This window comes from Coregonus clupeaformis, chromosome 18, assembly GCF_020615455.1.
Source record: "Coregonus clupeaformis isolate EN_2021a chromosome 18, ASM2061545v1, whole genome shotgun sequence".
In the NCBI taxonomy this organism is placed as follows: domain Eukaryota; kingdom Metazoa; phylum Chordata; class Actinopteri; order Salmoniformes; family Salmonidae; genus Coregonus; species Coregonus clupeaformis.
Window position 1 is genome coordinate 5,198,296 of NC_059209.1, and position 20,427 is coordinate 5,218,722.

A 20,427-nucleotide genomic window follows, 5' to 3' on the forward strand; every position below is an offset into this window, starting at 1 on the left:
GAAGATATCACAAACGGATTAGACTTTCTAATCATGGCTGTATATCTCTTCCTGAGCTTCCTAACCTGGAAGATGAACCAGAATGATCTGGCAGAGAAGTTGAGAGAGATCGAGAAGTAGGATTGTAGACAAGGACCCTAACCTCTCTATCCCTCCTATCTTCCCCTCTATTTCCCCTGTTTCCCCCTCTTTCTCAGGTACTGCCTCAACCTCTCACCTGCCCTTATTCCCACCGAGGCCCCGATCCGTCCTCTCCCCTGTGTGGTTACCCCCCATTTCCCCCCTTCTCTCCAGATCCTCCTCCTCCTTTGGCTTGTCTAAGAAGTTGTTGTCGTTAACTTCTCCTGGTAGCTCAGGACAGCTCAGGTCACAGGTAAGAGGACGGTTAGAGAAATGTAGGATCACTTCTACCCTCATATGTTAAAACACCTGTACTCACTGTCATAGTCAGTTCTACAGTATGAAATGATACAGTCCACACATACAGTCTAGATAATTAACTAATCTCTCATGTACACTATGAGTGGTGGGGGTCAGACTGCATCCCTACACACATACACACACACCATTAGACAAAAAAAGCTGTGATTATATTTCTGTATAGCCGTGTATGACTTTGTGTGTGTGTGTGTGTGTGTGTGTGTGTGTGTGTGTGTGTGTGTGTAGGAGGAAGCTGCCTCTGAGATGGAAAGGAAGCCAGCAGGGGAGGAGAGTGGAGAACTCCCCAGCACCTCTTCTGGAATGTGAGTGAACATAGAGTATATTATCTATTATCTACCTGGTACAGCCAGGGCCACCCCTCAGAGTGGATATGAGTGGACATAGAGTATATTATCTATTATCTACCTGGTACAGCCAGGGCCACCCCTCAGAGTGGATATGAGTGGACATAGAGTATATTATCTATTATCTACCTGGTACAGCCAGGGCCACCCCTCAGAGTGGAAATGAGTGAACATAGAGTATATTATCTATTATCTACCTGGTACAGCCAGGGCCACCCCTCAGAGTGGATATGAGTGAACATAGAGTATATTATCTATTATCTACCTGGTACAGCCAGGGCCACCCCTCAGAGTGGATATGAGTGAACATAGAGTATATTATCTATTATCTACCTGGTACAGCCAGGGCCACCCCTCAGAGTGGATATGAGTGGACATAGAGTATATTATCTATTATCTACCTGGTACAGCCAGGGCCACCCCTCAGAGTGGATATGGAGAAACTAAAAGAATAAGGGAGATTGGAAAATGATGCAAACAATTGAATTGATGGAACCTACAATCTATCTGCAATATTAAAGCTGATCCCCACCCTAAATAAGTACAGCTAGACACCAATGCGCATCCAATCCATCCAACAAGTATAGGTTAATGACAGTAGGCCTATAATTGACTCTTTCCGTTAGAAGTATTCGGTTTTGCAATGGCATGTCTACATTATTTGGGATTTGTGTGCCCATGAGAACATTTTTCATGCCGAAACATAATTAAATATTACTTAGGCATAGTTACACTTACAGTGCACTTTCTGAGATCTCCAAGATCCAGGATTCGTACAGGGTTTAAGTTCAATGTTCTATTTCAAATTTAAAATGCTTAGTAATTACAAATAAAACTATAATAAATGTAATTAATGTAAGGAAAGAAAGGTAGTGTTTTATGTCACATGATCTATGAAGACTCCGAGCATTAATTAATTATGGACAACTCATGAACTAGGGTGTAAACATGTTTTGATTCAACTCATGTATTATATTGAATGTAGACTACCTGTTCTGAGTGTGTTCATGTGTGTAAAATGGTCTCGTCTGAGAGTGTAGGCTACCGGTAGTGGTTTAGGCCTAGTGCAGGGTAAACGTAAGGAAAGGAAGTTGACCCACCTTTTTCAGAAAAATGCATTGAAAGTATAGGGAGCGTTACTTTTTTCACCGCACTGGTAGAACAGTGAAGTGACCACAGCATGTGGTGGTGGTGTAGGGGAACAGAGCAGTGTGTGACTGTTTCCTGTGTCCAGGTGGACCCTGTCTGAGGGGGAGTGTCATCTTCTGCAGACTGAGATCTCTTGGCTGAAGGTGAAGCTGGATATGCTGAAGGTAAGACTAGTGGCCATGTCTATAGTCAATGTGAGCAAACCACATACAGTAGATCACAATATTCTCTGCAAACACTGCAGTGTGTGTGTCTGTGTCTGTGTGTGTAACAGGCAGAGTTCACCATGTATGAGAAGTTTGTCAACATGGATGAGCAGTTTCCCAAACTCCCCAGAACTTCCTTCTATGGAAGGTGAGTTGAGATAATTAGATGAAATGAGTCTAATATTAACAACTCTACCATAACATATTTTATTACATCATCCTCATGACCTGAGTGAATGTAGAACAGTGAAGTGACCACAGCATGTGGTGGTGGTGTAGGGGAACAGAGCAGTGTGTGACTGTTTCCTGTGTCCAGGTTGACCCTGTCTGATGAGGAGTGTCGTGATCTGCAGGCTAAGATCTCTAGGCTGGAGGAGAAGCTGAGGTTCATGAAGGTAACACTAGTGGTCATGTCTGAAAGGTCAAATGTCATTGGGAACAAACCCCATAAAGATCACAGCCACATACTGTGTGTGTGAGAGAGTGTGTGTGTGTGTGTGTGTGTGTGTGTGTGTGTGTGTGTGTGTGAGTGTGTGTTAGAAATTGCGATATTGTGAGACCAGTAGAAAGATTCTAGTATGTCCTACCAATATTAATATATTAATGTTCTTTGTTTTATATCAGTAGCCAGTATTTCTATTCTCTTCCTTATATCTGATCATCTTTGTTATTTTAGAGACCCTTCATGTTGGATTTTGCAGTTCTGCTGCTGACCACTCTGGAGGAGATGAACCCAAATGAGCTGAAGACATTTCAGTCTTTCCTGACTAGTGGCCAGCTGCCTGACTGTCCTCCCATCCCAGAGAGACAGCTGGAGAACGCTGACAAACAGGTCACAGTGGATCAGATGGTGAAGACATACGCCCCTAATAGAGCTGTGGAGATCACTCTGAGGATCCTGAGGGGGATGACCCAGAATGATCTGGCAGAGAAGTTAGAGAGAGATTACAATAGAGGTAACATAGCAAGAATGTACATCGATCTATCCATCACAATCACAGTTCAGTGTAGCTCTAATCAGAAAGAACATTCAACTGACTTCATAAAACATTCAGCAGGCCTCTCTTTTATCATTTTTATTCATGATGTATCCAGGTGACCCCATTATGTTTAAACAGCAATCCAACATTCATTCCATTCCATACATACAATCACCAATACAGTAGGGAAGATATCACAAATGGATTAGACTTTCTAATCATGGCTGTATATCTCTTCCTGAGCTGCCTAATCTGGAAGATGAACCAGAATGATCTGGCAGAGAAGTTAGAGAGAGATCAGAGAAGTAGGATTGTAGACAAGGACCCTAACTGTCTCTCTATCCCCCCTCCTATCTTCCCCTCTACAGTGATGTGAAACAAGTATTTGATCCTCTGCTGATTTTGTACGTTTGCCCACTGACAAAGAAATGATCAGTCTATAATTTGAATGGTAGGTTTATTTGAACAGTGAGAGACAGAATAACAACAAAAAAATCCAGAAAAACACATATAAAAAATGTTATAAATTGATTTGCATTTTAATGAGGGAAATAAGTATTTGACCCCTCTGCAAAACATGACTTAGTACTTGGTGGCAAAACCCTTGTTGGCAATCACAGAGGTCAGACGTTTCTTGTAGTTGGCCACCAGGTTTGCACACATCTCAGGAGTGATTTTGTTCCACTCCTCTTTGCAGATCTTCTCCAAGTCATTAAGGTTTCGAGGCTGACGTTTGGCAACTCGAACCTTCAGCTCCCTCCACAGATTTTCTATGGGATTAAGGTCTGGAGACTGGCTAGGCCACTCCAGGACCTTAATGTGCTTCTTCTTGAGCCACTCCTTTGTTGCCTTGGCCGTGTGTTTTGGGTCATTGTCATGCTGGAATACCCATCCACGACCCATTTTCAATGCCCTGGCTGAGGAAAGGAGGTTCTCACCCAAGATTTGACGGTACATGGCCCGTCCATCGTCCCTTTGATGTGGTGAAGTTGTCCTGTCCCCTTAGCAGAAAAACACCCCAAAGCATAATGTTTCCACCTCCATGTTTGACGGTGGGGATGGTGTTCTTGGGGTCATAGGCAGCATTCCTCCTCCTCCAAACACGGCGAGTTGATTTGATGCCAAAGAGCTCGATTTTGGTCTCATCTGACCACAACACTTTCATCCAGTTCTCCTCTGAATCATTCAGATGTTCATTGGCAAACTTCAGACGGGCATGTATATGTGCTTTCTTGAGCAGGGGGGACCTTGCGGGCGCTGCAGGATTTCAGTCCTTCACGGCGTAGTGTGTTACCAATTGTTTTCTTGGTGACTATGGTCCCAGCTGCCTTGAGATCATTGACAAGATCCTCCCGTGTAGTTCTGGGCTGATTCCTCACCGTTCTCATGATCATTGCAACTCCACGAGGTGAGATCTTGCATGGAGCCCCAGGCCGAGGGAGATTGACAGTTCTTTTTGTGTTTCTTCCATTTGCGAATAATCACACCAACTGTTGTCACCTTCTCATCAAGCTGCTTGACGATGGTCTTGTAGCCCATTCCAGCCTTGTGTAGGTCTACAATCTTGTCCCTGACATCCTTGGAGAGCTCTTTGGTCTTGGCCATGGTGGAGAGTTTGGAATCTGATTGATTGATTGCTTCTGTGGACAGGTGTCTTTTATACAGGTAACAAACTGAGATTAGGTGCACTCCCCTTTAAGAGTGTGCTCCTAATCTCAGCTCGTTACCTGTATAAAAGACACCTGGGAGACAGAAATCTTTCTGATTGAGAGGGGGTCAAATACTTATTTCCCTCATTAAAATGCAAATCAATTTATAACATTTTTGACATGCGTTTTTCTGGATTTTTGTTGTTGTTATTCTGTCTCTCACTGTTCAAATAAACCTACCATTAAAATTATAGACTGATCATTTCTTTGTCAGTGGGCAAACGTACAAAATCAGCAGGGGATCAAATACTTTTTTCCTTCACTGTAAATGAATAATTGTTGATGAACAGGACAATGTAATACGACAATTATACTGTTATCTCTCTTCACTTCCTCTTCTATACCTGTATCTACCACAGACACATGGTGGAGCAACTCATCAGATGCTGACAGTGATGAAGAGAGTGAAAATAAACTTTATTGGAGGAAGTGGCATAGGGCACTGGTAATGAAGGTAAGACTAGTAGCCATGTCTGAGAGGTCAAATGTCATTGCGAACAAACCACATATAGATCACAGTCACATGCAGTCTGAAGTGTGTGTTAGTGAGTGCTCACTGTCATAGTCAGTTCTACAGTTCTACCCTCATATGTTAAAACACCTGTACTCACTGTCATAGTCAGTTCTACAGTATGAAATGATACAGTCCACACATACAGTCTAGATAATTAACTAGTCTGTCAGGTAAACTATGAGGGGTGAGGGTCAGGCTGTAACACACACACCAAACAAGCCATGAATATATTCCTGTACCATGTTGTGTGTTTGTATGTGTGTGTGGCTATGTTCATGTTCTTTATATCAGTAGCCAATATTTCTATCCTTTTATTTATATCTTGTCATCCTTGTTATTTTAGAGACCCTCCATGTTGGATATACCAGCTCTGCTGCTGACCACTCTGGGAAAGCTCAGTGAAAAACAGCTGAAGAGATTTCTGTGTTCCCTGACTAGTGGTCAGCTGCCTGGCTTTCCTCCCATCCCAGAGAGACAGCTGCAGAACGCTGACAGACAGGTCACAGTGGATCATATGGTGAAGACATACGCCCCTGAGAGAGTTGTGGAGATCACACTGAGGATCCTGAGGTGGATGGACCAGAATGATCTGGCAGAAAAATTACTGCGCGATCACACTAGAGGTAACATAGCAAGAATGTACATCAATCTATACATCACAGTTCAGTGTAGGTCTAACCAGAAAGAACATTCAACTGACTTCATAATAACATTCATCAGGCCCCTCTTTTATCATTTTTATTAATGATGTATCCAGGTGGCCCCATTATGTTTAAACAGCAATCCAACATTCATTATATTCCATATATACAATCACCAATACAGTAGGGAAGATTTCACAAACAGATTAGACTTTCTAATCATGGCTGTATGTCTCTTCCTGAGCTGCCTAATCTGGAAGATGAACCAGAATGATCTGGTAGAGAAGTTAGAGAGAGATCAGAGAAGTAGGATTGTAGACAAGGACCCTAACTGACTCTCTATCCCCCCTCCTATCTTCCCCTCTATTTCCCCTGTTTCCACCTCTTTCCAGCTCTGCTGCTGGCCACTCTGGAGGAGTTCACTGGAGAACAGCTGAAGACATTTCAGTCTGACCTGACTAGTGGCCAGCTGGAGAACGCTGTCAGACAGAACACAGTGGATCATATGGTGAAGAGATACAACTCTGACGGAGCTGTGGAGATCACGCTCTGGATCCTGAGGAGGATGAATCTGGATAATCTGGCAGAGAAGTTAGAAAGAGTTTACAGACACAGAAGAGGTAACACCGTAAAACTGTGTTAAGAAAATGTATCATAAACGTTCCTTCAAACAAAGACAACATGATTTACAGTGAGGGAAATAGTATTTGATCCCCTGCTGATTTTGTACGTTTGCCCACTGACAAAGAAATGATCAGTCTATAATTTGAATGGTAGGTTTATTTGAACAGTGAGAGACAGAATAACAACAAAAAAATCCAGAAAAATGCATGTCAAAAATGTTATAAATTGATTTGCATTTTAATGAGGGAAATAAGTATTTGACCCCTCTGCAAAACATTACTTAGTACTTGGTGGCAAAACCCTTGTTGGGAATCACAGAGGTCAGACGTTTCTTGTAGTTGGCCACCAGGTTTGCACACATCTCAGGAGGGATTTTGTTCCACTCCTCTTTGCAGATCTTCTCCAAGTCATTAAGGTTTCGAGGCTGACGTTTGGCAACTCGAACCTTCAGCTCCCTCCACAGATTTTCTATGGGATTAAGGTCTGGAGAATGGCTAGGCCACTCCAGGACCTTAATGTGCTTCTTCTTGAGCCACTCCTTTGTTGCCTTGGCTGTGTGTTTTGGGTCATTGTCATGCTGGAATACCCACCCACGACCCATTTTCAATGCCCTGGCTGAGGAAGGAGGTTCTCACCCAAGATTTGACGGTACATGGCCCCGTCCATCGTCCCTTTGATGCGGTGAAGTTGTCCTGTCCCCTTAGTAGAAAAACACCCCCAAAGCATAATGTTTCCCACCTCCATGTTTGACGGTGGGGATGGTGTTCTTGGGGTCATAGGCAGCATTCCTCCTCCCTCCAAACACGGCGAGTTGATTTGATGCCAAAGAGCTCGATTTTGGTCTCATCTGACCACAACACTTTCACCCAGTTCTCCTCTGAATCATTCAGATGTTCATTGGCAAACTTCAGACGGGCATGTATATGTGCTTTCTTGAGCAGGGGACCTTGCGGGCGCTGCAGGATTTCAGTCCTTCACGGCGTAGTGTGTTACCAATTGTTTTCTTGGTGACTATGGTCCCAGCTGCCTTGAGATCATTGACAAGATCCTCCCGTGTAGTTCTGGGCTGATTCCTCACCGTTCTCATGATCATTGCAACTCCACGAGTGAGATCTTGCATGGAGCCCCAGGCCGAGGGAGATTGACAGTTCTTTTGAGTTTCTTCCATTTGCGAATAATCACACCAACTGTTGTCACCTTCTCACCAAGCTGCTTGGCGATGGTCTTGTAGCCCATTCCAGCCTTGTGTAGGTCTACAATCTTGTCCCTGACATCCTTGGAGAGCTCTTTGGTCTTGGCCATGGTGGAGAGTTTGGAATCTGATTGATTGATTGCTTCTGTGGACAGGTGTCTTTTATACAGATAACAATCTGAGATTAGGTGCACTCCCTTTAAGAGTGTGCTCCTAATCTCAGCTCGTTACCTGTATAAAAGACACCTGGGAGACAGAAATCTTTCTGATTGAGAGGGGGTCAAATACTTATTTCCCTCATTAAAATGCAAATCAATTTATAACATTTTTGACATGCGTTTTTCTGGATTTTTGTTGTTGTTATTCTGTCTCTCACTGTTCAAATAAATCTACCATTAAAATTATAGACTGATCACTTCTTTGTCAGTGGGCAAACGTACAAAATCAGCAGGGGATCAAATACTTTTTTCCTTCACTGTAAATGAATAATTGTTGATGAACAGGACAATGTAATACGACAATTATACTGTTATCTCTCTTCACTTCCTCTTCTATACCTGTATCTACCACAGAAACATGGTGGAGCAACTCATCAGATGCTGACAGTGATGTATTTATACGTCTTCGGAGGAAGAGACATAGGGTACTGGTAATGAAGGTAAGACTAGTAGCCATGTCTGAGAGGTCAAATGTCATTGCGAACAAACCACATATAGATCACAGTCACATGCAGTCTGAAGTGTGTGTTAGTGAGTGCTCACTGTCATAGTCAGTTCTACAGTTCTACCCTCATATGTTAAAACACCTGTACTCACTGTCATAGTCAGTTCTACAGTATGAAATGATACAGTCCACACATACAGTCTAGATAATGAACTAATCTGTCAGGTAAACTATGAGGGGTGAGGGTCAGGCTGTAACACACACACCAAACAAGCGATGAATATATTCCTGTACCATGTTGTGTGTTTGTATGTGTGTGTGGCTATGTTCATGTTCTTTATATCAGTAGCCAATATTTCTATCCTTTTATTTATATCTTGTCATCCTTGTTATTTTAGAGACCCTCCATGTTGGATATACCAGCTCTGCTGCTGACCACTCTGGGAAAGCTCAGTGAAGAACAGCTGAAGAGATTTCTGTGCTTCCTGACTAGTGGCCAGCTGCCTGGCTTTCCTCCCATCCCAGAGATACAGCTGCAGAACGCTGACAGACAGGTCACAGTGGATCATATGGTGAAGAGATACGACTCTGAGGGAGCTGTGGAGATCACGCTCTGGATCCTGAGGAGGATGAATCTGGACCTGGGTGATCTTGCTGAGAAGTTAGAGAGAGATCACAGAGGAGGTAATTACAGGTGTTGTTCCTAGTCAGGATGTTGAGTGTTTCAAAAAAAGAGTCCCAGCTTCTTTACTATTTGGTTTTATAACATAGAAATGAGGATACAACATCTATGTTCCCTTTTGATAACACATCTCAGAAACGCAGGTAACACCTCTATAAACGGTCAATATAGAGTTTGTCATTTCAACTGTTTTCTCCTCAGTCCTCCAGGCCCCCAAAAAAACATTGAAGAAAATGCCAAGTTCTGTCACGATCGTCGGAGGACCAAGGCGCAGCGTGGAAGGTGAACATATTTATTAAATAATGAACAAAAACAACAAATCGATACGTGACGTACAAAAACACAAACCTACACAAGAACAAGATCCCACAAACACTGTGGGAAAACTGGCTGCTTAAGTATGGCTCCCAATCAGAGACAACAAGCAACAGCTGATACACGTTGCCTCTGATTGAGAACCACACTGGCCAACATAGAACTACAAAACTAGAACGAAAAACAAATGAAAACTCACACCCTGGCTCAACATACTAGAGTCCCCCAGAGCCAGGGCGTGACATACCCTCCCCAAAGGCGCGGACTCCGGCCGTGCCAACCAAACACCACAGGGGAGGGACCGGGTGGGCACTCCGCCTTGGCGGCGGATCCGGCTCGGGCATGATTCCCACTCCCTCTCCAACCCCCCAAAGTACCCCTGGTCGGTCTGACCCTGCTGGCGGAGCTGGACTGAACTACCGGTGGAGCGGGGATTGCTCTAGCTCCGGCGTGGAGCACTGACCGGTGCCGGACCAGGCACCGGTGGAACAGGCACGGCTGTGCCGGACTGACGACGCACACCACTGGCTTGGTGTGGGGAGCAGGAACAGGCCGAACCGGGCTGACGATGCGCACCATAGGCTTGGTGCGTGGGCAGGAACAGGCCGGGCCGGGCTGAAGATGCGCACCATAGGCTTGGTGCGTGGGCAGGAAACAGGCCGGGCCGGGCTGACGCGCGCACCACAGGCTCGTGCGGGAACAGGAACAGGCCGGACCGTATAGGGACACACACCACTGGCCCTACGCAGGGATCAGGAACGGGCCGGACCGGACTGGTAACACACCCCAGTACCTCTCGCCGTGCCTCTACACTTTCCCTCTCCTCTGTGACCAGTGGCCCCCTTAACCTGGCGGCCTCCTCTGCAAACCCGCTGGACCGCTCTGCTCGCGGCCTCCTGCTGCCCGTCGTCCACGGCGTGAGCCCCCCTAAACATTTTCTGGGGGTCTCTCCTCCCCGTGGGCCAGGCCCAGTCGAGGTTGATGTCCTTTAGCGATACCTCTGGCGTTGGCTCCTGGACACGCCGCTTGGTCCAGTGTTGGTGGGATCTTCTGTCACGGTCGTCGGATACAGAGGACCAAGGCGCAGCGTGGAAGGTGAACATATTTATTAAATAATGATTACACGAACAAAAACAACAAATCGATACGTGACGTCCAAAGGTGCAAAACACAAACCTACACAGGAACAAGATCCCACAAACACTGTGGGAAAACTGGCTGTTAGAGTATGGTTCCCAATCCAGAGACAACAAGCAACAGCTGATTCACGTTGCCTCTGATTGAGAACCACACTGGCCAACATAGAACTACAAAACTAGAACGAAAAACTAATGAAAACTCACACCCTGGCTCAACATACTAGAGTCCCCAGGGCCAGGGCGTGACAAGTTCCTCATCACATAGTCCTCCTAGAACCCCAGGTAAGAGTGAAGGAGATGGTCCTACAGATGTAGGATCTTAATTTGATCACTCTTTTGTTGCTGAGAATTTTCGTATACGGCAGGAAATGCAAACTTGTAGTGTATTGGAGTTTTTAAAAGTTTTCTGACGTTTGTATTTTCCACTTTAATTGAGCTTACGAAAAATGTATCAACCCCTACAAAAATGTCAATTAATTATAATATACATAATAGTTCACATTTCCTGTTGCTGCAGGATTATTTTCCTGCTGAAGCAAACTGGCTCAAATGAAGATCCTACATCAGCATTTAATACAAAGACAACTTTAAACCAATAACTAACTAAATTAGATATATACACTATTTCTGTGCAGATTCTCCTCTTCTCCTGGAACTCAATGATACCATTGTTGGACAGGCCTTCACCTTGCCATCAGCGACTGATGGGACAATAGAAGAAGAGAGCCAGGACTGTGCCAGAGTGCCTCCGTCTGACAGCTTACCTGAAGCCATGGACGAGTTAAGCATCGCAGAATGTAGAGTAGTGGACCAGAGCCTGTGTACTACTGACCCTCCCATGGTAAGACCTTCACTGGAAGGAAAGAAAGAAAGAGAGAAAGGAGAGAGAGAAAGAAAGACAAGTTGAATATGTTTCTATTAAACTACTCTTTAAACCCTTTAAAATCTATTGTTTTTACATTTTAGAGGTCTCCTGAAAACTTTAAACCAGAAATCTACTATCGTGAGGGCAAGGGAGCATACAGGTAACTCAGTATTATTTTACTTGTTTTCTCATGAATAGTTTGTAAGGACAATGCCTCATTTTTCAAATCATATTCAGGGAATGTAATTAAAATGTCATTCTTCACCATTGTTTGTTCTACAGGTTCCAGCGCCCCAGTGCAGGTCTGTTTCAGTGCAGTATAACATACCCGGTGTTTAGGATGGAGGGAGAGGGAGAGGTGCTCTATAGGACAGTCCCCTGGGACAGGAGGCTTCTAGCCCAGAGAGGCAAGAGACCTGCAGGACCCCTGTTCAAGTTTACATGCCTTAAGGGGTCTGTCTGTCAACTACACCTCCCACACTGTGAGATTCATTCTGGTAAGTAATACATTTCCAAGGAGGTTATAGACTACGTATTCTTAATCACCATCAGTAGCATCACTACTCCACTACTTGGTTGTTTTTGTCATCTGAACAGAAGACTAATGTTCTCTTTATCTCCTAGAGGGTGGATGTGACTTCCTGTCTGTAGCCCATGTGACTGATGATGACAGTACAGAGTTTCTCCATCCCCATGAGACAACAGAAACTCATGTCATATTAAACATCAATGGATTCAGCAAATATGGCATCACCAAGGATAAGGAAGCTCCTGTCTCTCCAATCCGTGGTCTGGTGCTACTATTTTACCAACTCCAACCTGATAAATATAATTCCACCCTAAATGTGTTGTTGCTGCCCAGAAATGTTGACATTGATGAGGTAAGTAGATTAGAGTTGTCAAACTCTTCTTTCGTTGGAATTCTATCAAACTTGTACTGTTGAACTCACCTTTTGCCTTATTTTGGGGTGTAACGTAACACTAAATGGTGAATCCAAACCAGGGGGGTCTCTCGCTCGCCAACCCAACATCTTAACCATTAAATCAAGACGATACCCTCAAGGTCCGAGGGCGACATTTGGGCTTCCATGTTTCTGTCACGAGTTACAAAGCCAGAACCCAGAAGCAGACCAGGACAAGGTAAGTGAAACGAAGGTGAGTGTTTATTTACAAATTCAAGAGTGATGCTGAATAATCCAGGGAACAGAGCGGGCGGCGTTGATTAGTTGTTGGGGGTACAGTGGTTGATCCAATCATGGCTCGGCAGCCGCCGACCACCAGGCAGAGGTTGGATGAAGGTTCCGGACGAGTGACTGCAGATGGAACAAAACGGAGGTAAGTAAACAACAAACCAGCAAGGTGCAAAACAACAAAACTAACGCTAGAAGCTCTAAGACTGATACTCTGGTAAACCTACTGTTCATGGCTAACGATCCGGCAGGGAATGGATGTTAGGCCAGAGCCTAAGAAGGGTGATGATCAGGACCAGGTGTGCAGATTGCTGATGGGATGCAGGTGCGGAAATCAAGAGAGCTCCCCGAGCGTTCCAGAACCCTCGGGAAACTGGAGATCCCGAGCAGAAAAACTAGTCCACAGACAGGACCCGACTCAGACTGCCGGGATCGTTACAGTTTCAGGCAGGGCTTACTGTCACGACTTCCTCCGAAGCTGCTTCCTCTCCTTGTTCGGGCAGGCTTCTGTGTTCGTCGTCACCGGCCTTCTGCCTCTCCTCATCTCATCATTCCATTAGTTTTGTCTTGTTTATTACACACACCTGGTTCATATTCCCCTCATTAGTAGCTGTATAAGTGTTCCCGCTGCCCCCTTGTCTCTGTGTGTGATTGTTTATTGTGGAGGTTATATGAGCTCGGTGGAGCGCCTTGTACTTTGTATCGACATATATACAGAATAAACCTTTATTCTGTGATTTACCCTCCTGCGCCTGACTCCGTCCAAATCACACGCCACAGCTACCTCACCATGACAGTGTGTTCCAAACCATTTTCAATCCTCTTAAGGTGTGTGAGAAAAGGAGGAGAAGGAATGGAGACAGAGAAATCTACATTGAAAACAATCCTAACTGTATACTAACCCCGGACCAAAAATACACCCTCTCCACCGATCTTACAGATGAACATCACATAGATCCAAAGGTAGGCTAATATATATATAACATGAGCTAGAGAGAGAGAGAGAGGAAATGTGTTAACACATGTACATTATTTTTGTGATGCTACCTTGATAAGAAATAGAAATCACGTACAATTCTGTTTGACATGATACTTATGCATTTTTTTCAGGATGCAGAGTTTGTGGATTATAATTCCTATGGAAACTACATGCCAACATTTCTGTTGCGTTTAAAAACTGTTGTTGAAGAAGTTAATCTTCTTCTGGAAGAACATGACGGTCCTGAAAATGAACGTGTATGGAACCGCCTTGTTTCACTACAAGGTAACTGAAATTCAGAGAGAGTGGGAGTTACTATAGAACTAGTAGTAATAATAGAATTTTACATTAGTAGCAATCATCATAATATATGGTTGTAGTGCTGTTGTTGATTTAATCTAATTATGATACAATTGAGTATTTCACCATATAAATGTAGTACATCACCTTCTCTTTTAATCCACAGCCTCACCAACAGAAGTGAAGTCTACAGGTAACTGGTCTCATCAAACCTTATACTTGTCTTAGTCTCATCAACTCACAATTCAATTGTGAACAACTCATATTCTCCTAATGGTTCTGTGTTGTGCGCCATTTGATTTGACCTGCGGTTTAACCTCATAAACTGCACCATAAATGTAAACGACTATATTCTTTATGGTCTGTCACTTATTTTGTTAAAGGTCCTGCACAGTCAAAATCATGTTTTTCATGAAATGTGATGATATTCGGATTAAATCTGATCAAAGTAGGATGACCAAAGTATGAGAAATGACTGTTGCTTCTGCATTGATAAAGTTATCATAAAGTTACTCATCCTCTCCCCCATGTCAACCACTTGGATTCAGGAGCTGGGATTATTAAAGGATTTTTGTGACATTATTTTCTTACCTAATTAAAATAAGTACCGCCTTGTAACCAACATCGCAGAAGGCGTATTCACAGAGGGGTGTGGTTTACATAGCAGCGTGTTCGATGAATAGGGGAAACCTGTAATTATATATTCTAAGGCAAATATACTTATAGGTTTCCGCTTTCATCTGTGTCTGGTGTTAGCTAGTTACTGGCTAGCTAGGTCTTTCACCAGCATGGAACAAAAATGGAGGAAAGTTAGCCCAAAACTCAGACACAATTGTCATGTCATTACATCAAGAGACAAACATGAGATTCATACAAACTTCTTGACATCATTGATAGTCATGATATATGACATATTAATTAATTAACATTGTCTGACTGAGTGGACAAAACATTATGAACACCTGCTCTTTCCTGACATAGACTGACCAGGTGAATCCAGATGAAAGCTATGATCCCTTATTGATGTCACTTGTTAAATCCACTTCAGTCAGTGTAGATCAGGGGTGTCAAACTCATTTTAGCTCATGGGCCACATGGAGGAAAATCTATTCCCAAGTGGGCCGGAACGGAAAAATCATGGTATATATAACTTAAAAACAACAACTTCAGATTGTTTTCTTTGTTTTAATACGATCAACATACAACATAAAGCTGGAGCCTGAGGACAGTGTGTCCAAAATAGTACAAGCACAACATCACTATTAATCATAAAACACGTCAAGTTTATTTGAAAATTCTAAAGAAAAAGAACACAAACACACAATGCCTCAGTGATTAACAGAACTGTTTCACAGATCACAGAACTATATCAGGGTGTCATTTCTCAGGCAGAAATTTAGATAAAAATAATGAAATCCTGTTCCCCAAACAAGTCAAGAATAGGTTAAATATACAAATAAAATCAATTAAAAACAATAGCACATCAACATAAAAACATATAAACATAAAGCTGGAGCCTGAGGACAGTGTGTCCAAAAGCACAACATCACTATTAATCATAAAACACCTCAAGTTATTTGAAAGTTCTGAGGACAAAGAACACACAAACACACAATGCCTCAGTGATTCACAGAAGTATATCACAGATCACAGAACTATATCAGGGTGTCTCATGTTGCACTTTAAGTGGGGTTGCATAGTTTATTTGACTCCTGATACCTGGCATCTTTTAGCTTTCACCAGCGCATCAATATCAGGCGTCACATCCTGGTGGCAGCCAACTTCAGGATGTGATTCAAGTGCTTGTGCGTGAGCCTTGAGCGCAGCTTTGTTTTATTTATGCTCATTACAGAGAAAACTTGCTCACAAAGATATGTGGCTCCAAACATGCACAACAGTTTTGCAGCGAGGGCTGTCAAGTTGGGGTAACCTGGCAAGAGATTCTGATTAAATGTGTCCAAGCCAGCTGCGGCAAATTTGCCCTTCAAATCCGAGTCACACTGCAAGTCTATTATTTCAAGTTGGATGTGGTCCTCTGTAGCTCAGCTGGTAGAGCACGGCGCTTGTAACGCCAAGGTAGTGGGTTCGATCCCCGGGACCACCCATACACAAAAAAAAATAAAAAATGTATGCACGCATGACTGTAAGTCGCTTTGGATAAAAGCGTCTGCTAAATGGCATATTATTATTATTATTATTATTATGCTGACGGGCAGATCAGCGGGATTCACGGTGAATGGCGAGCAAAAAACTTTGAAGTCTTTCTCCAGTTCACCAAAAATCTGAAAGCGTTGCTCAAACTCCTGTAACAGTCCCGTTATTTTATCTTTGAACCGCTTCATGTCTGCCACATGTTGGGTCGCGCACACATTTTTCAGACAGGGGAAGTGAGCTGCATCACCACCGGCAAGTTGCGTCTCCCACAATGACAGCTTCAACTTGAAAGAACGTATGCTGTCATAATACTGCGTGACAACTTTGTTGCGCCCTTGCAGCTGTTTGTTCAAGTTATTCAGGTGCTCTGTAACATCCACCATAAATGCAAGGTCCTGCATTCCCCCACTGGGAAGAGTATTATTACTGAGATAATTACTGATGTCCTGTATTGTAAGAGCAATACAATTGATGAATACTATTTTTCTGATATAAACTGATCATACTTTTAATGTCCTTAATATAAACACTTTGAGGTTATAGACCCTTTTTCTCTCTCTGTCCCAGCCCCTCTCCCTGCAGCCACTCCTGCCAGACCCCCTACTTTCTCAGGATGGGACTTCATTACCAAACACAAGAGTGCTCTAGAAACTCGCCTGGGACTCTTGCCGCGCATTCTGTCGCTTCTGGAGGATCACAAAGTTCTGAATGCTGAGGAGAGGGAGGAGGTGGTCAGCAAATCCACCGATATCCTAAAGAACCAAGCCCTGCTGAACATGGTGGTGAAGAAGGGGGCTCGTGCCCAGAAACAATTCTACCAGGTCCTGAAGGAAGTAAATCCCTACCTGGTCGAAGACCTGGAAGAGCAGACAGTCTGAGACAGGTGCCATGGATACCACCTCACAACCTTTAGAAGATATCAAAACATTTATCAGCGACAGAGAACAGTACTTTGAGGAGGAGCCATCCTGACCAGAGGTGGTTGGTGTGTAACGTGATTGGACCCCATTCTCACCAGCACTCCCATCAGTCTGTAGTTTACTATACAAGCCCCAGGTCTCAGGCAAGGTGACATCACTGTGAGGCTACTGTCTACCAGACAACCTACCTGTGTTACTCTGGTACACTGGCTGCAGACTACAAGATCAGGGACTCTATTCTTTATAGTCTCCCAATATAAAGGAGGAATATTTTTATATATCTGTACATTGAATTTCTATCTGGAACATGTTGAATGTTTAATCATCCTGGACAGGTCTCAGGCAACAACATGTGAGACTTAACATCTAGCAGACAACTGACTGGACAGCTGCACTGGCTGAACACAATATCAATATATATCTCTGTTTAGATATAGTGTTTATGTTTATATAATGGTATCTTTAAGAGCATCTTTTAAATTGTAATGTCATTATGTTCCAACAAAGGGGACTAGTGGGCTCCTTTTATGATAGATAAAGAGAAATAGACTCTCACTCTTATAGGTAATAGAAATAGACTCTCACTCTTATAGGTAATAGAAATAGACTCTCACTCTTATAGGAAGTAGAAATAGACTCTCACTCTTATAGGAAGTAGAAATAGACTCTCACTCTTATAGGAAGTAGAAATAGACTCTCACTCTTATATGAAAGAGAAATAGACTCTCACTCTTACAGGAAATAGAAATAGACTCTCACTCTTATAGGAAAGAGAAATAGACTCTCACTCTTATAGGAAGTAGAAATAGACTCACTCTTATAGGAAAGAGAAATAGGCAAAAATGTAGCTCTTGAGATTAAATATATATATTTTTTTCTACCATATCGACATTAATCAGACTGAATCTCAGGGACTCATTTCACTCTCAGGGAAATATGGTATATTTTGTAGTGTAGAAATATCTGGGATAGTGTTTTATAATTGCATTAATCTATTTTATCTCTCTGTCTCAATTCAATTCAATTGAGATTACAAATATACAGTGCATTTGGAAAGTATTCAGACCCCTTGACTTTTTCCACATTTTGTGACATTACAGCCTTATTCTAAAATGGATTAAATAAAAACATTTCCTCATCAATCTACACACAATATCCCATAATGACAAAGTGAAAACAGGTTTTTAGAAATGTTTGCAAATGTATTAAAAATAAAAAACAAATACCTTATTTACATAAGTATTCAGACCCTTTGCTATAAGACTCGAAATTGAGCTCAGGTGCAACCTGTTTCCATTGATTTTCCTTGAGATGTTTTTACAACTTGATTGGAGTCCACCTGTGGTCAATTCTATTGATTGGACACGATATGGAAAGGCACACACCTGTCTAAATAAGGTCCCACAGTTGACAGTGCATGTGAGAGCAAGAACCAAGCCATGAGGTCGAAGGAATTGTCCGTAGAGCTCCAAGACAGGATTGTGTCGATACACAGTGAAGAAAAAAAATTCTGCAGCATTGAAGGTCCCCAAGAACACAGTGGCCTCCATCATTCTTAAATGGAAGAAGTTTGGAACTACCAAGACTCTTCCTAGAGCTGGCCACACTGAGCAATCGGGGGAGAAGGGCCTTGGTCATGGAGGTGACACTCCCCATCCAACCTGACAGAGCTTGTGAGGATCTGCAGAGAAAAATGGGAGAAACTCCCCAAATACAGGTGTCCCAAGCATGTAGCGTCATACCCAAGAAGACTCAAGGCTGTAATCGCTGCCAAGGTGCTTCAACAAAGTACTGAATAAAGGGTCTGAATTCTTATGTAAATGTGAATATATATATATATATATATATATATATATATATATATATATATATATATATATATATATATATATATATATATATACAGTGGGGAGAACAAGTATTTGATACACTGCCGATTTGCAGGTTTTCCTACTTACAAAGCATGTAGAGGTCTGTCATTTTTATCATAGGTACACTTCAACTATGAGAGATGGAATCTAAAACAAAAATCCAGAAAATCACATTGTATGATTTTTAAGTAATTCATTTGCATTTTATTGCATGACATAAGTATTTGATACATCAGAAAAGCAGAACTTAATATTTGGTACAGAAACCTTTGTTTGCAATTACAGAGATCATACGTTTCCTGTAGGTCTTGACCAGGTTTGCACACACTGCAGCAGGAATTTGGCCCACTCCTCCATACAGACGTTCTCCAGATCCTTCAGGTTTTCGGGGGCTGTCGCTGGGCAATACGGACTTTCAGCTCCCTCCAAAGATTTTCTATTGGGTTCAGGTCTGGAGACTGGCTAGGCCACTCCAGGACCTTGAGATGCTTCTTACGGAGCCACTCCTTAGTTGCCCTGGCTGTGTGTTTCGGGGTCATTGTCATGCTGGAAGAGCCACGACCCATCTTCAATGCTCTTACTGAGGGAAGGAGGTTGTTGGCCAAGATCTCGCCATACATGGCCCCATCCATCCTCCCCTCAATACGGTGCAGTCGTCCTGTCCCCTTTGCAGAAAAGCATCCCCAAAGAATGATGTTTCCACCTCCATGCTTCACGGTTGGGATGGTGTTCTTGGGGTTGTACTCATCCTTCTTCTTCCTCCAAACACGGCGAGTGGAGTTAAAGCTCTATTTTTGTCTCATCAGACCACATGACCTTCTCCCATTCCTCCTCTGGATCACCCAGATGGTCATTGGCAAACTTCAGATGGCCTGGACATGCGCTGGCTTGATCAGGGGGACCTTGCGTGCGCTGCGGATTTTAATCCATGACGGCGTAGTGTGTTACTAATGGTTTTCTTTAAGACTGTGGTCCCAGCTCTCTTCAGGTCATTGACCAGGTCCTGCCGTGTAGTTCTGGGCTGATCCCTTATCTTCCTCATGATCATTGATGCCCCATGAGGTGAGATCTTGCATGGAGCCCCAGACCGAGGGTGATTGACCGTCATCTTGAACTTCTTCCATTTTCTAATAATTGCACCAACAGTTGTTGCCTTCTCACCAAGCTGCTTGCCTATTGTCCTGTAGCCCATCCCAGCCTTGTGCAGGTCTACAATTTTATCCCTGATGTCCTTACACAGCTCTCTGGTCTTGGCCATTGTGGAGAGGTTGGAGTCTGTTGAATTGAATGTGTGGACAGGTCTTTTATACAGGTAACGAGTTCAAACAGGTGCAGTTAATACAGGTAATGAGTGGAGAACAGGAGGGCTTCTTAAAGAAAAACTAACAGGTCTGTGAGAGCCGGAATTCTTACTGGTTGGTAGGTGATCAAATACTTATGTCATGCAATAAAATGCAAATTAATTACTTAAAAATCATACAATGTGATTTTCTGGATTTTTGTTTTAGATTATGTCTCTCACAGTTGAAGTGTACCTATGATAAAAAAT

General features: G+C 43.1%; 2 protein-coding genes and 1 long non-coding RNA gene across 3 annotated transcripts in view; all 3 read left to right on the forward strand.

Annotated features, from left to right (window-relative positions):
* LOC121532576 overlaps positions 1-20,427 on the forward strand; it is a 215,869-nt gene that overhangs the window by 108,447 nt on the left and 86,995 nt on the right. The window contains exons 8-18 of the mRNA XM_045226749.1: positions 198-373; positions 667-743; positions 2,020-2,098; positions 2,209-2,288; positions 2,457-2,535; positions 2,817-3,096; positions 5,189-5,283; positions 5,687-5,966; positions 6,377-6,604; positions 8,373-8,458; positions 8,862-9,147. Coding sequence (XP_045082684.1) covers positions 198-373; positions 667-743; positions 2,020-2,098; positions 2,209-2,288; positions 2,457-2,535; positions 2,817-3,096; positions 5,189-5,283; positions 5,687-5,966; positions 6,377-6,604; positions 8,373-8,458; positions 8,862-9,147 — 1,746 coding nt within the window. The remainder of the gene's footprint in view (positions 1-197; positions 374-666; positions 744-2,019; positions 2,099-2,208; positions 2,289-2,456; positions 2,536-2,816; positions 3,097-5,188; positions 5,284-5,686; positions 5,967-6,376; positions 6,605-8,372; positions 8,459-8,861; positions 9,148-20,427) is intronic.
* On the forward strand, positions 13,188-17,624 carry LOC121557003 (caspase recruitment domain-containing protein 8-like). The gene is made up of 4 exons (XM_041870893.2): positions 13,188-13,617; positions 13,765-13,918; positions 14,100-14,126; positions 16,655-17,624. Exons 2-4 carry the CDS (start codon positions 13,804-13,806, stop codon positions 16,963-16,965), a joined length of 453 nt encoding a protein of 150 aa, XP_041726827.1. The 5' UTR covers positions 13,188-13,617; positions 13,765-13,803; the 3' UTR covers positions 16,966-17,624.
* Positions 17,762-20,427, forward strand: part of LOC123493064 — an 18,417-nt gene continuing 15,751 nt past the window's right edge. Inside the window, exons 1-2 of the long non-coding RNA XR_006661955.1 lie at positions 17,762-17,806; positions 18,319-18,320. This is a non-coding gene — a long non-coding RNA (uncharacterized LOC123493064). The remainder of the gene's footprint in view (positions 17,807-18,318; positions 18,321-20,427) is intronic.

Bases quoted from the DNA above. Each gene is read 5' to 3' on its own strand.
- LOC121557003 (XM_041870893.2), top strand. From the start codon at position 13,804: ATGCCAACATTTCTGTTGCGTTTAAAAACTGTTGTTGAAGAAGTTAAT. The intron at 13,919-14,099 runs GTAACTGAAATT...TTTAATCCACAG, and splicing joins CCGCCTTGTTTCACTACAAG to CCTCACCAACAGAAGTGAAG. The intron at 14,127-16,654 runs GTAACTGGTCTC...TCTCTGTCCCAG, and splicing joins AACAGAAGTGAAGTCTACAG to CCCCTCTCCCTGCAGCCACT.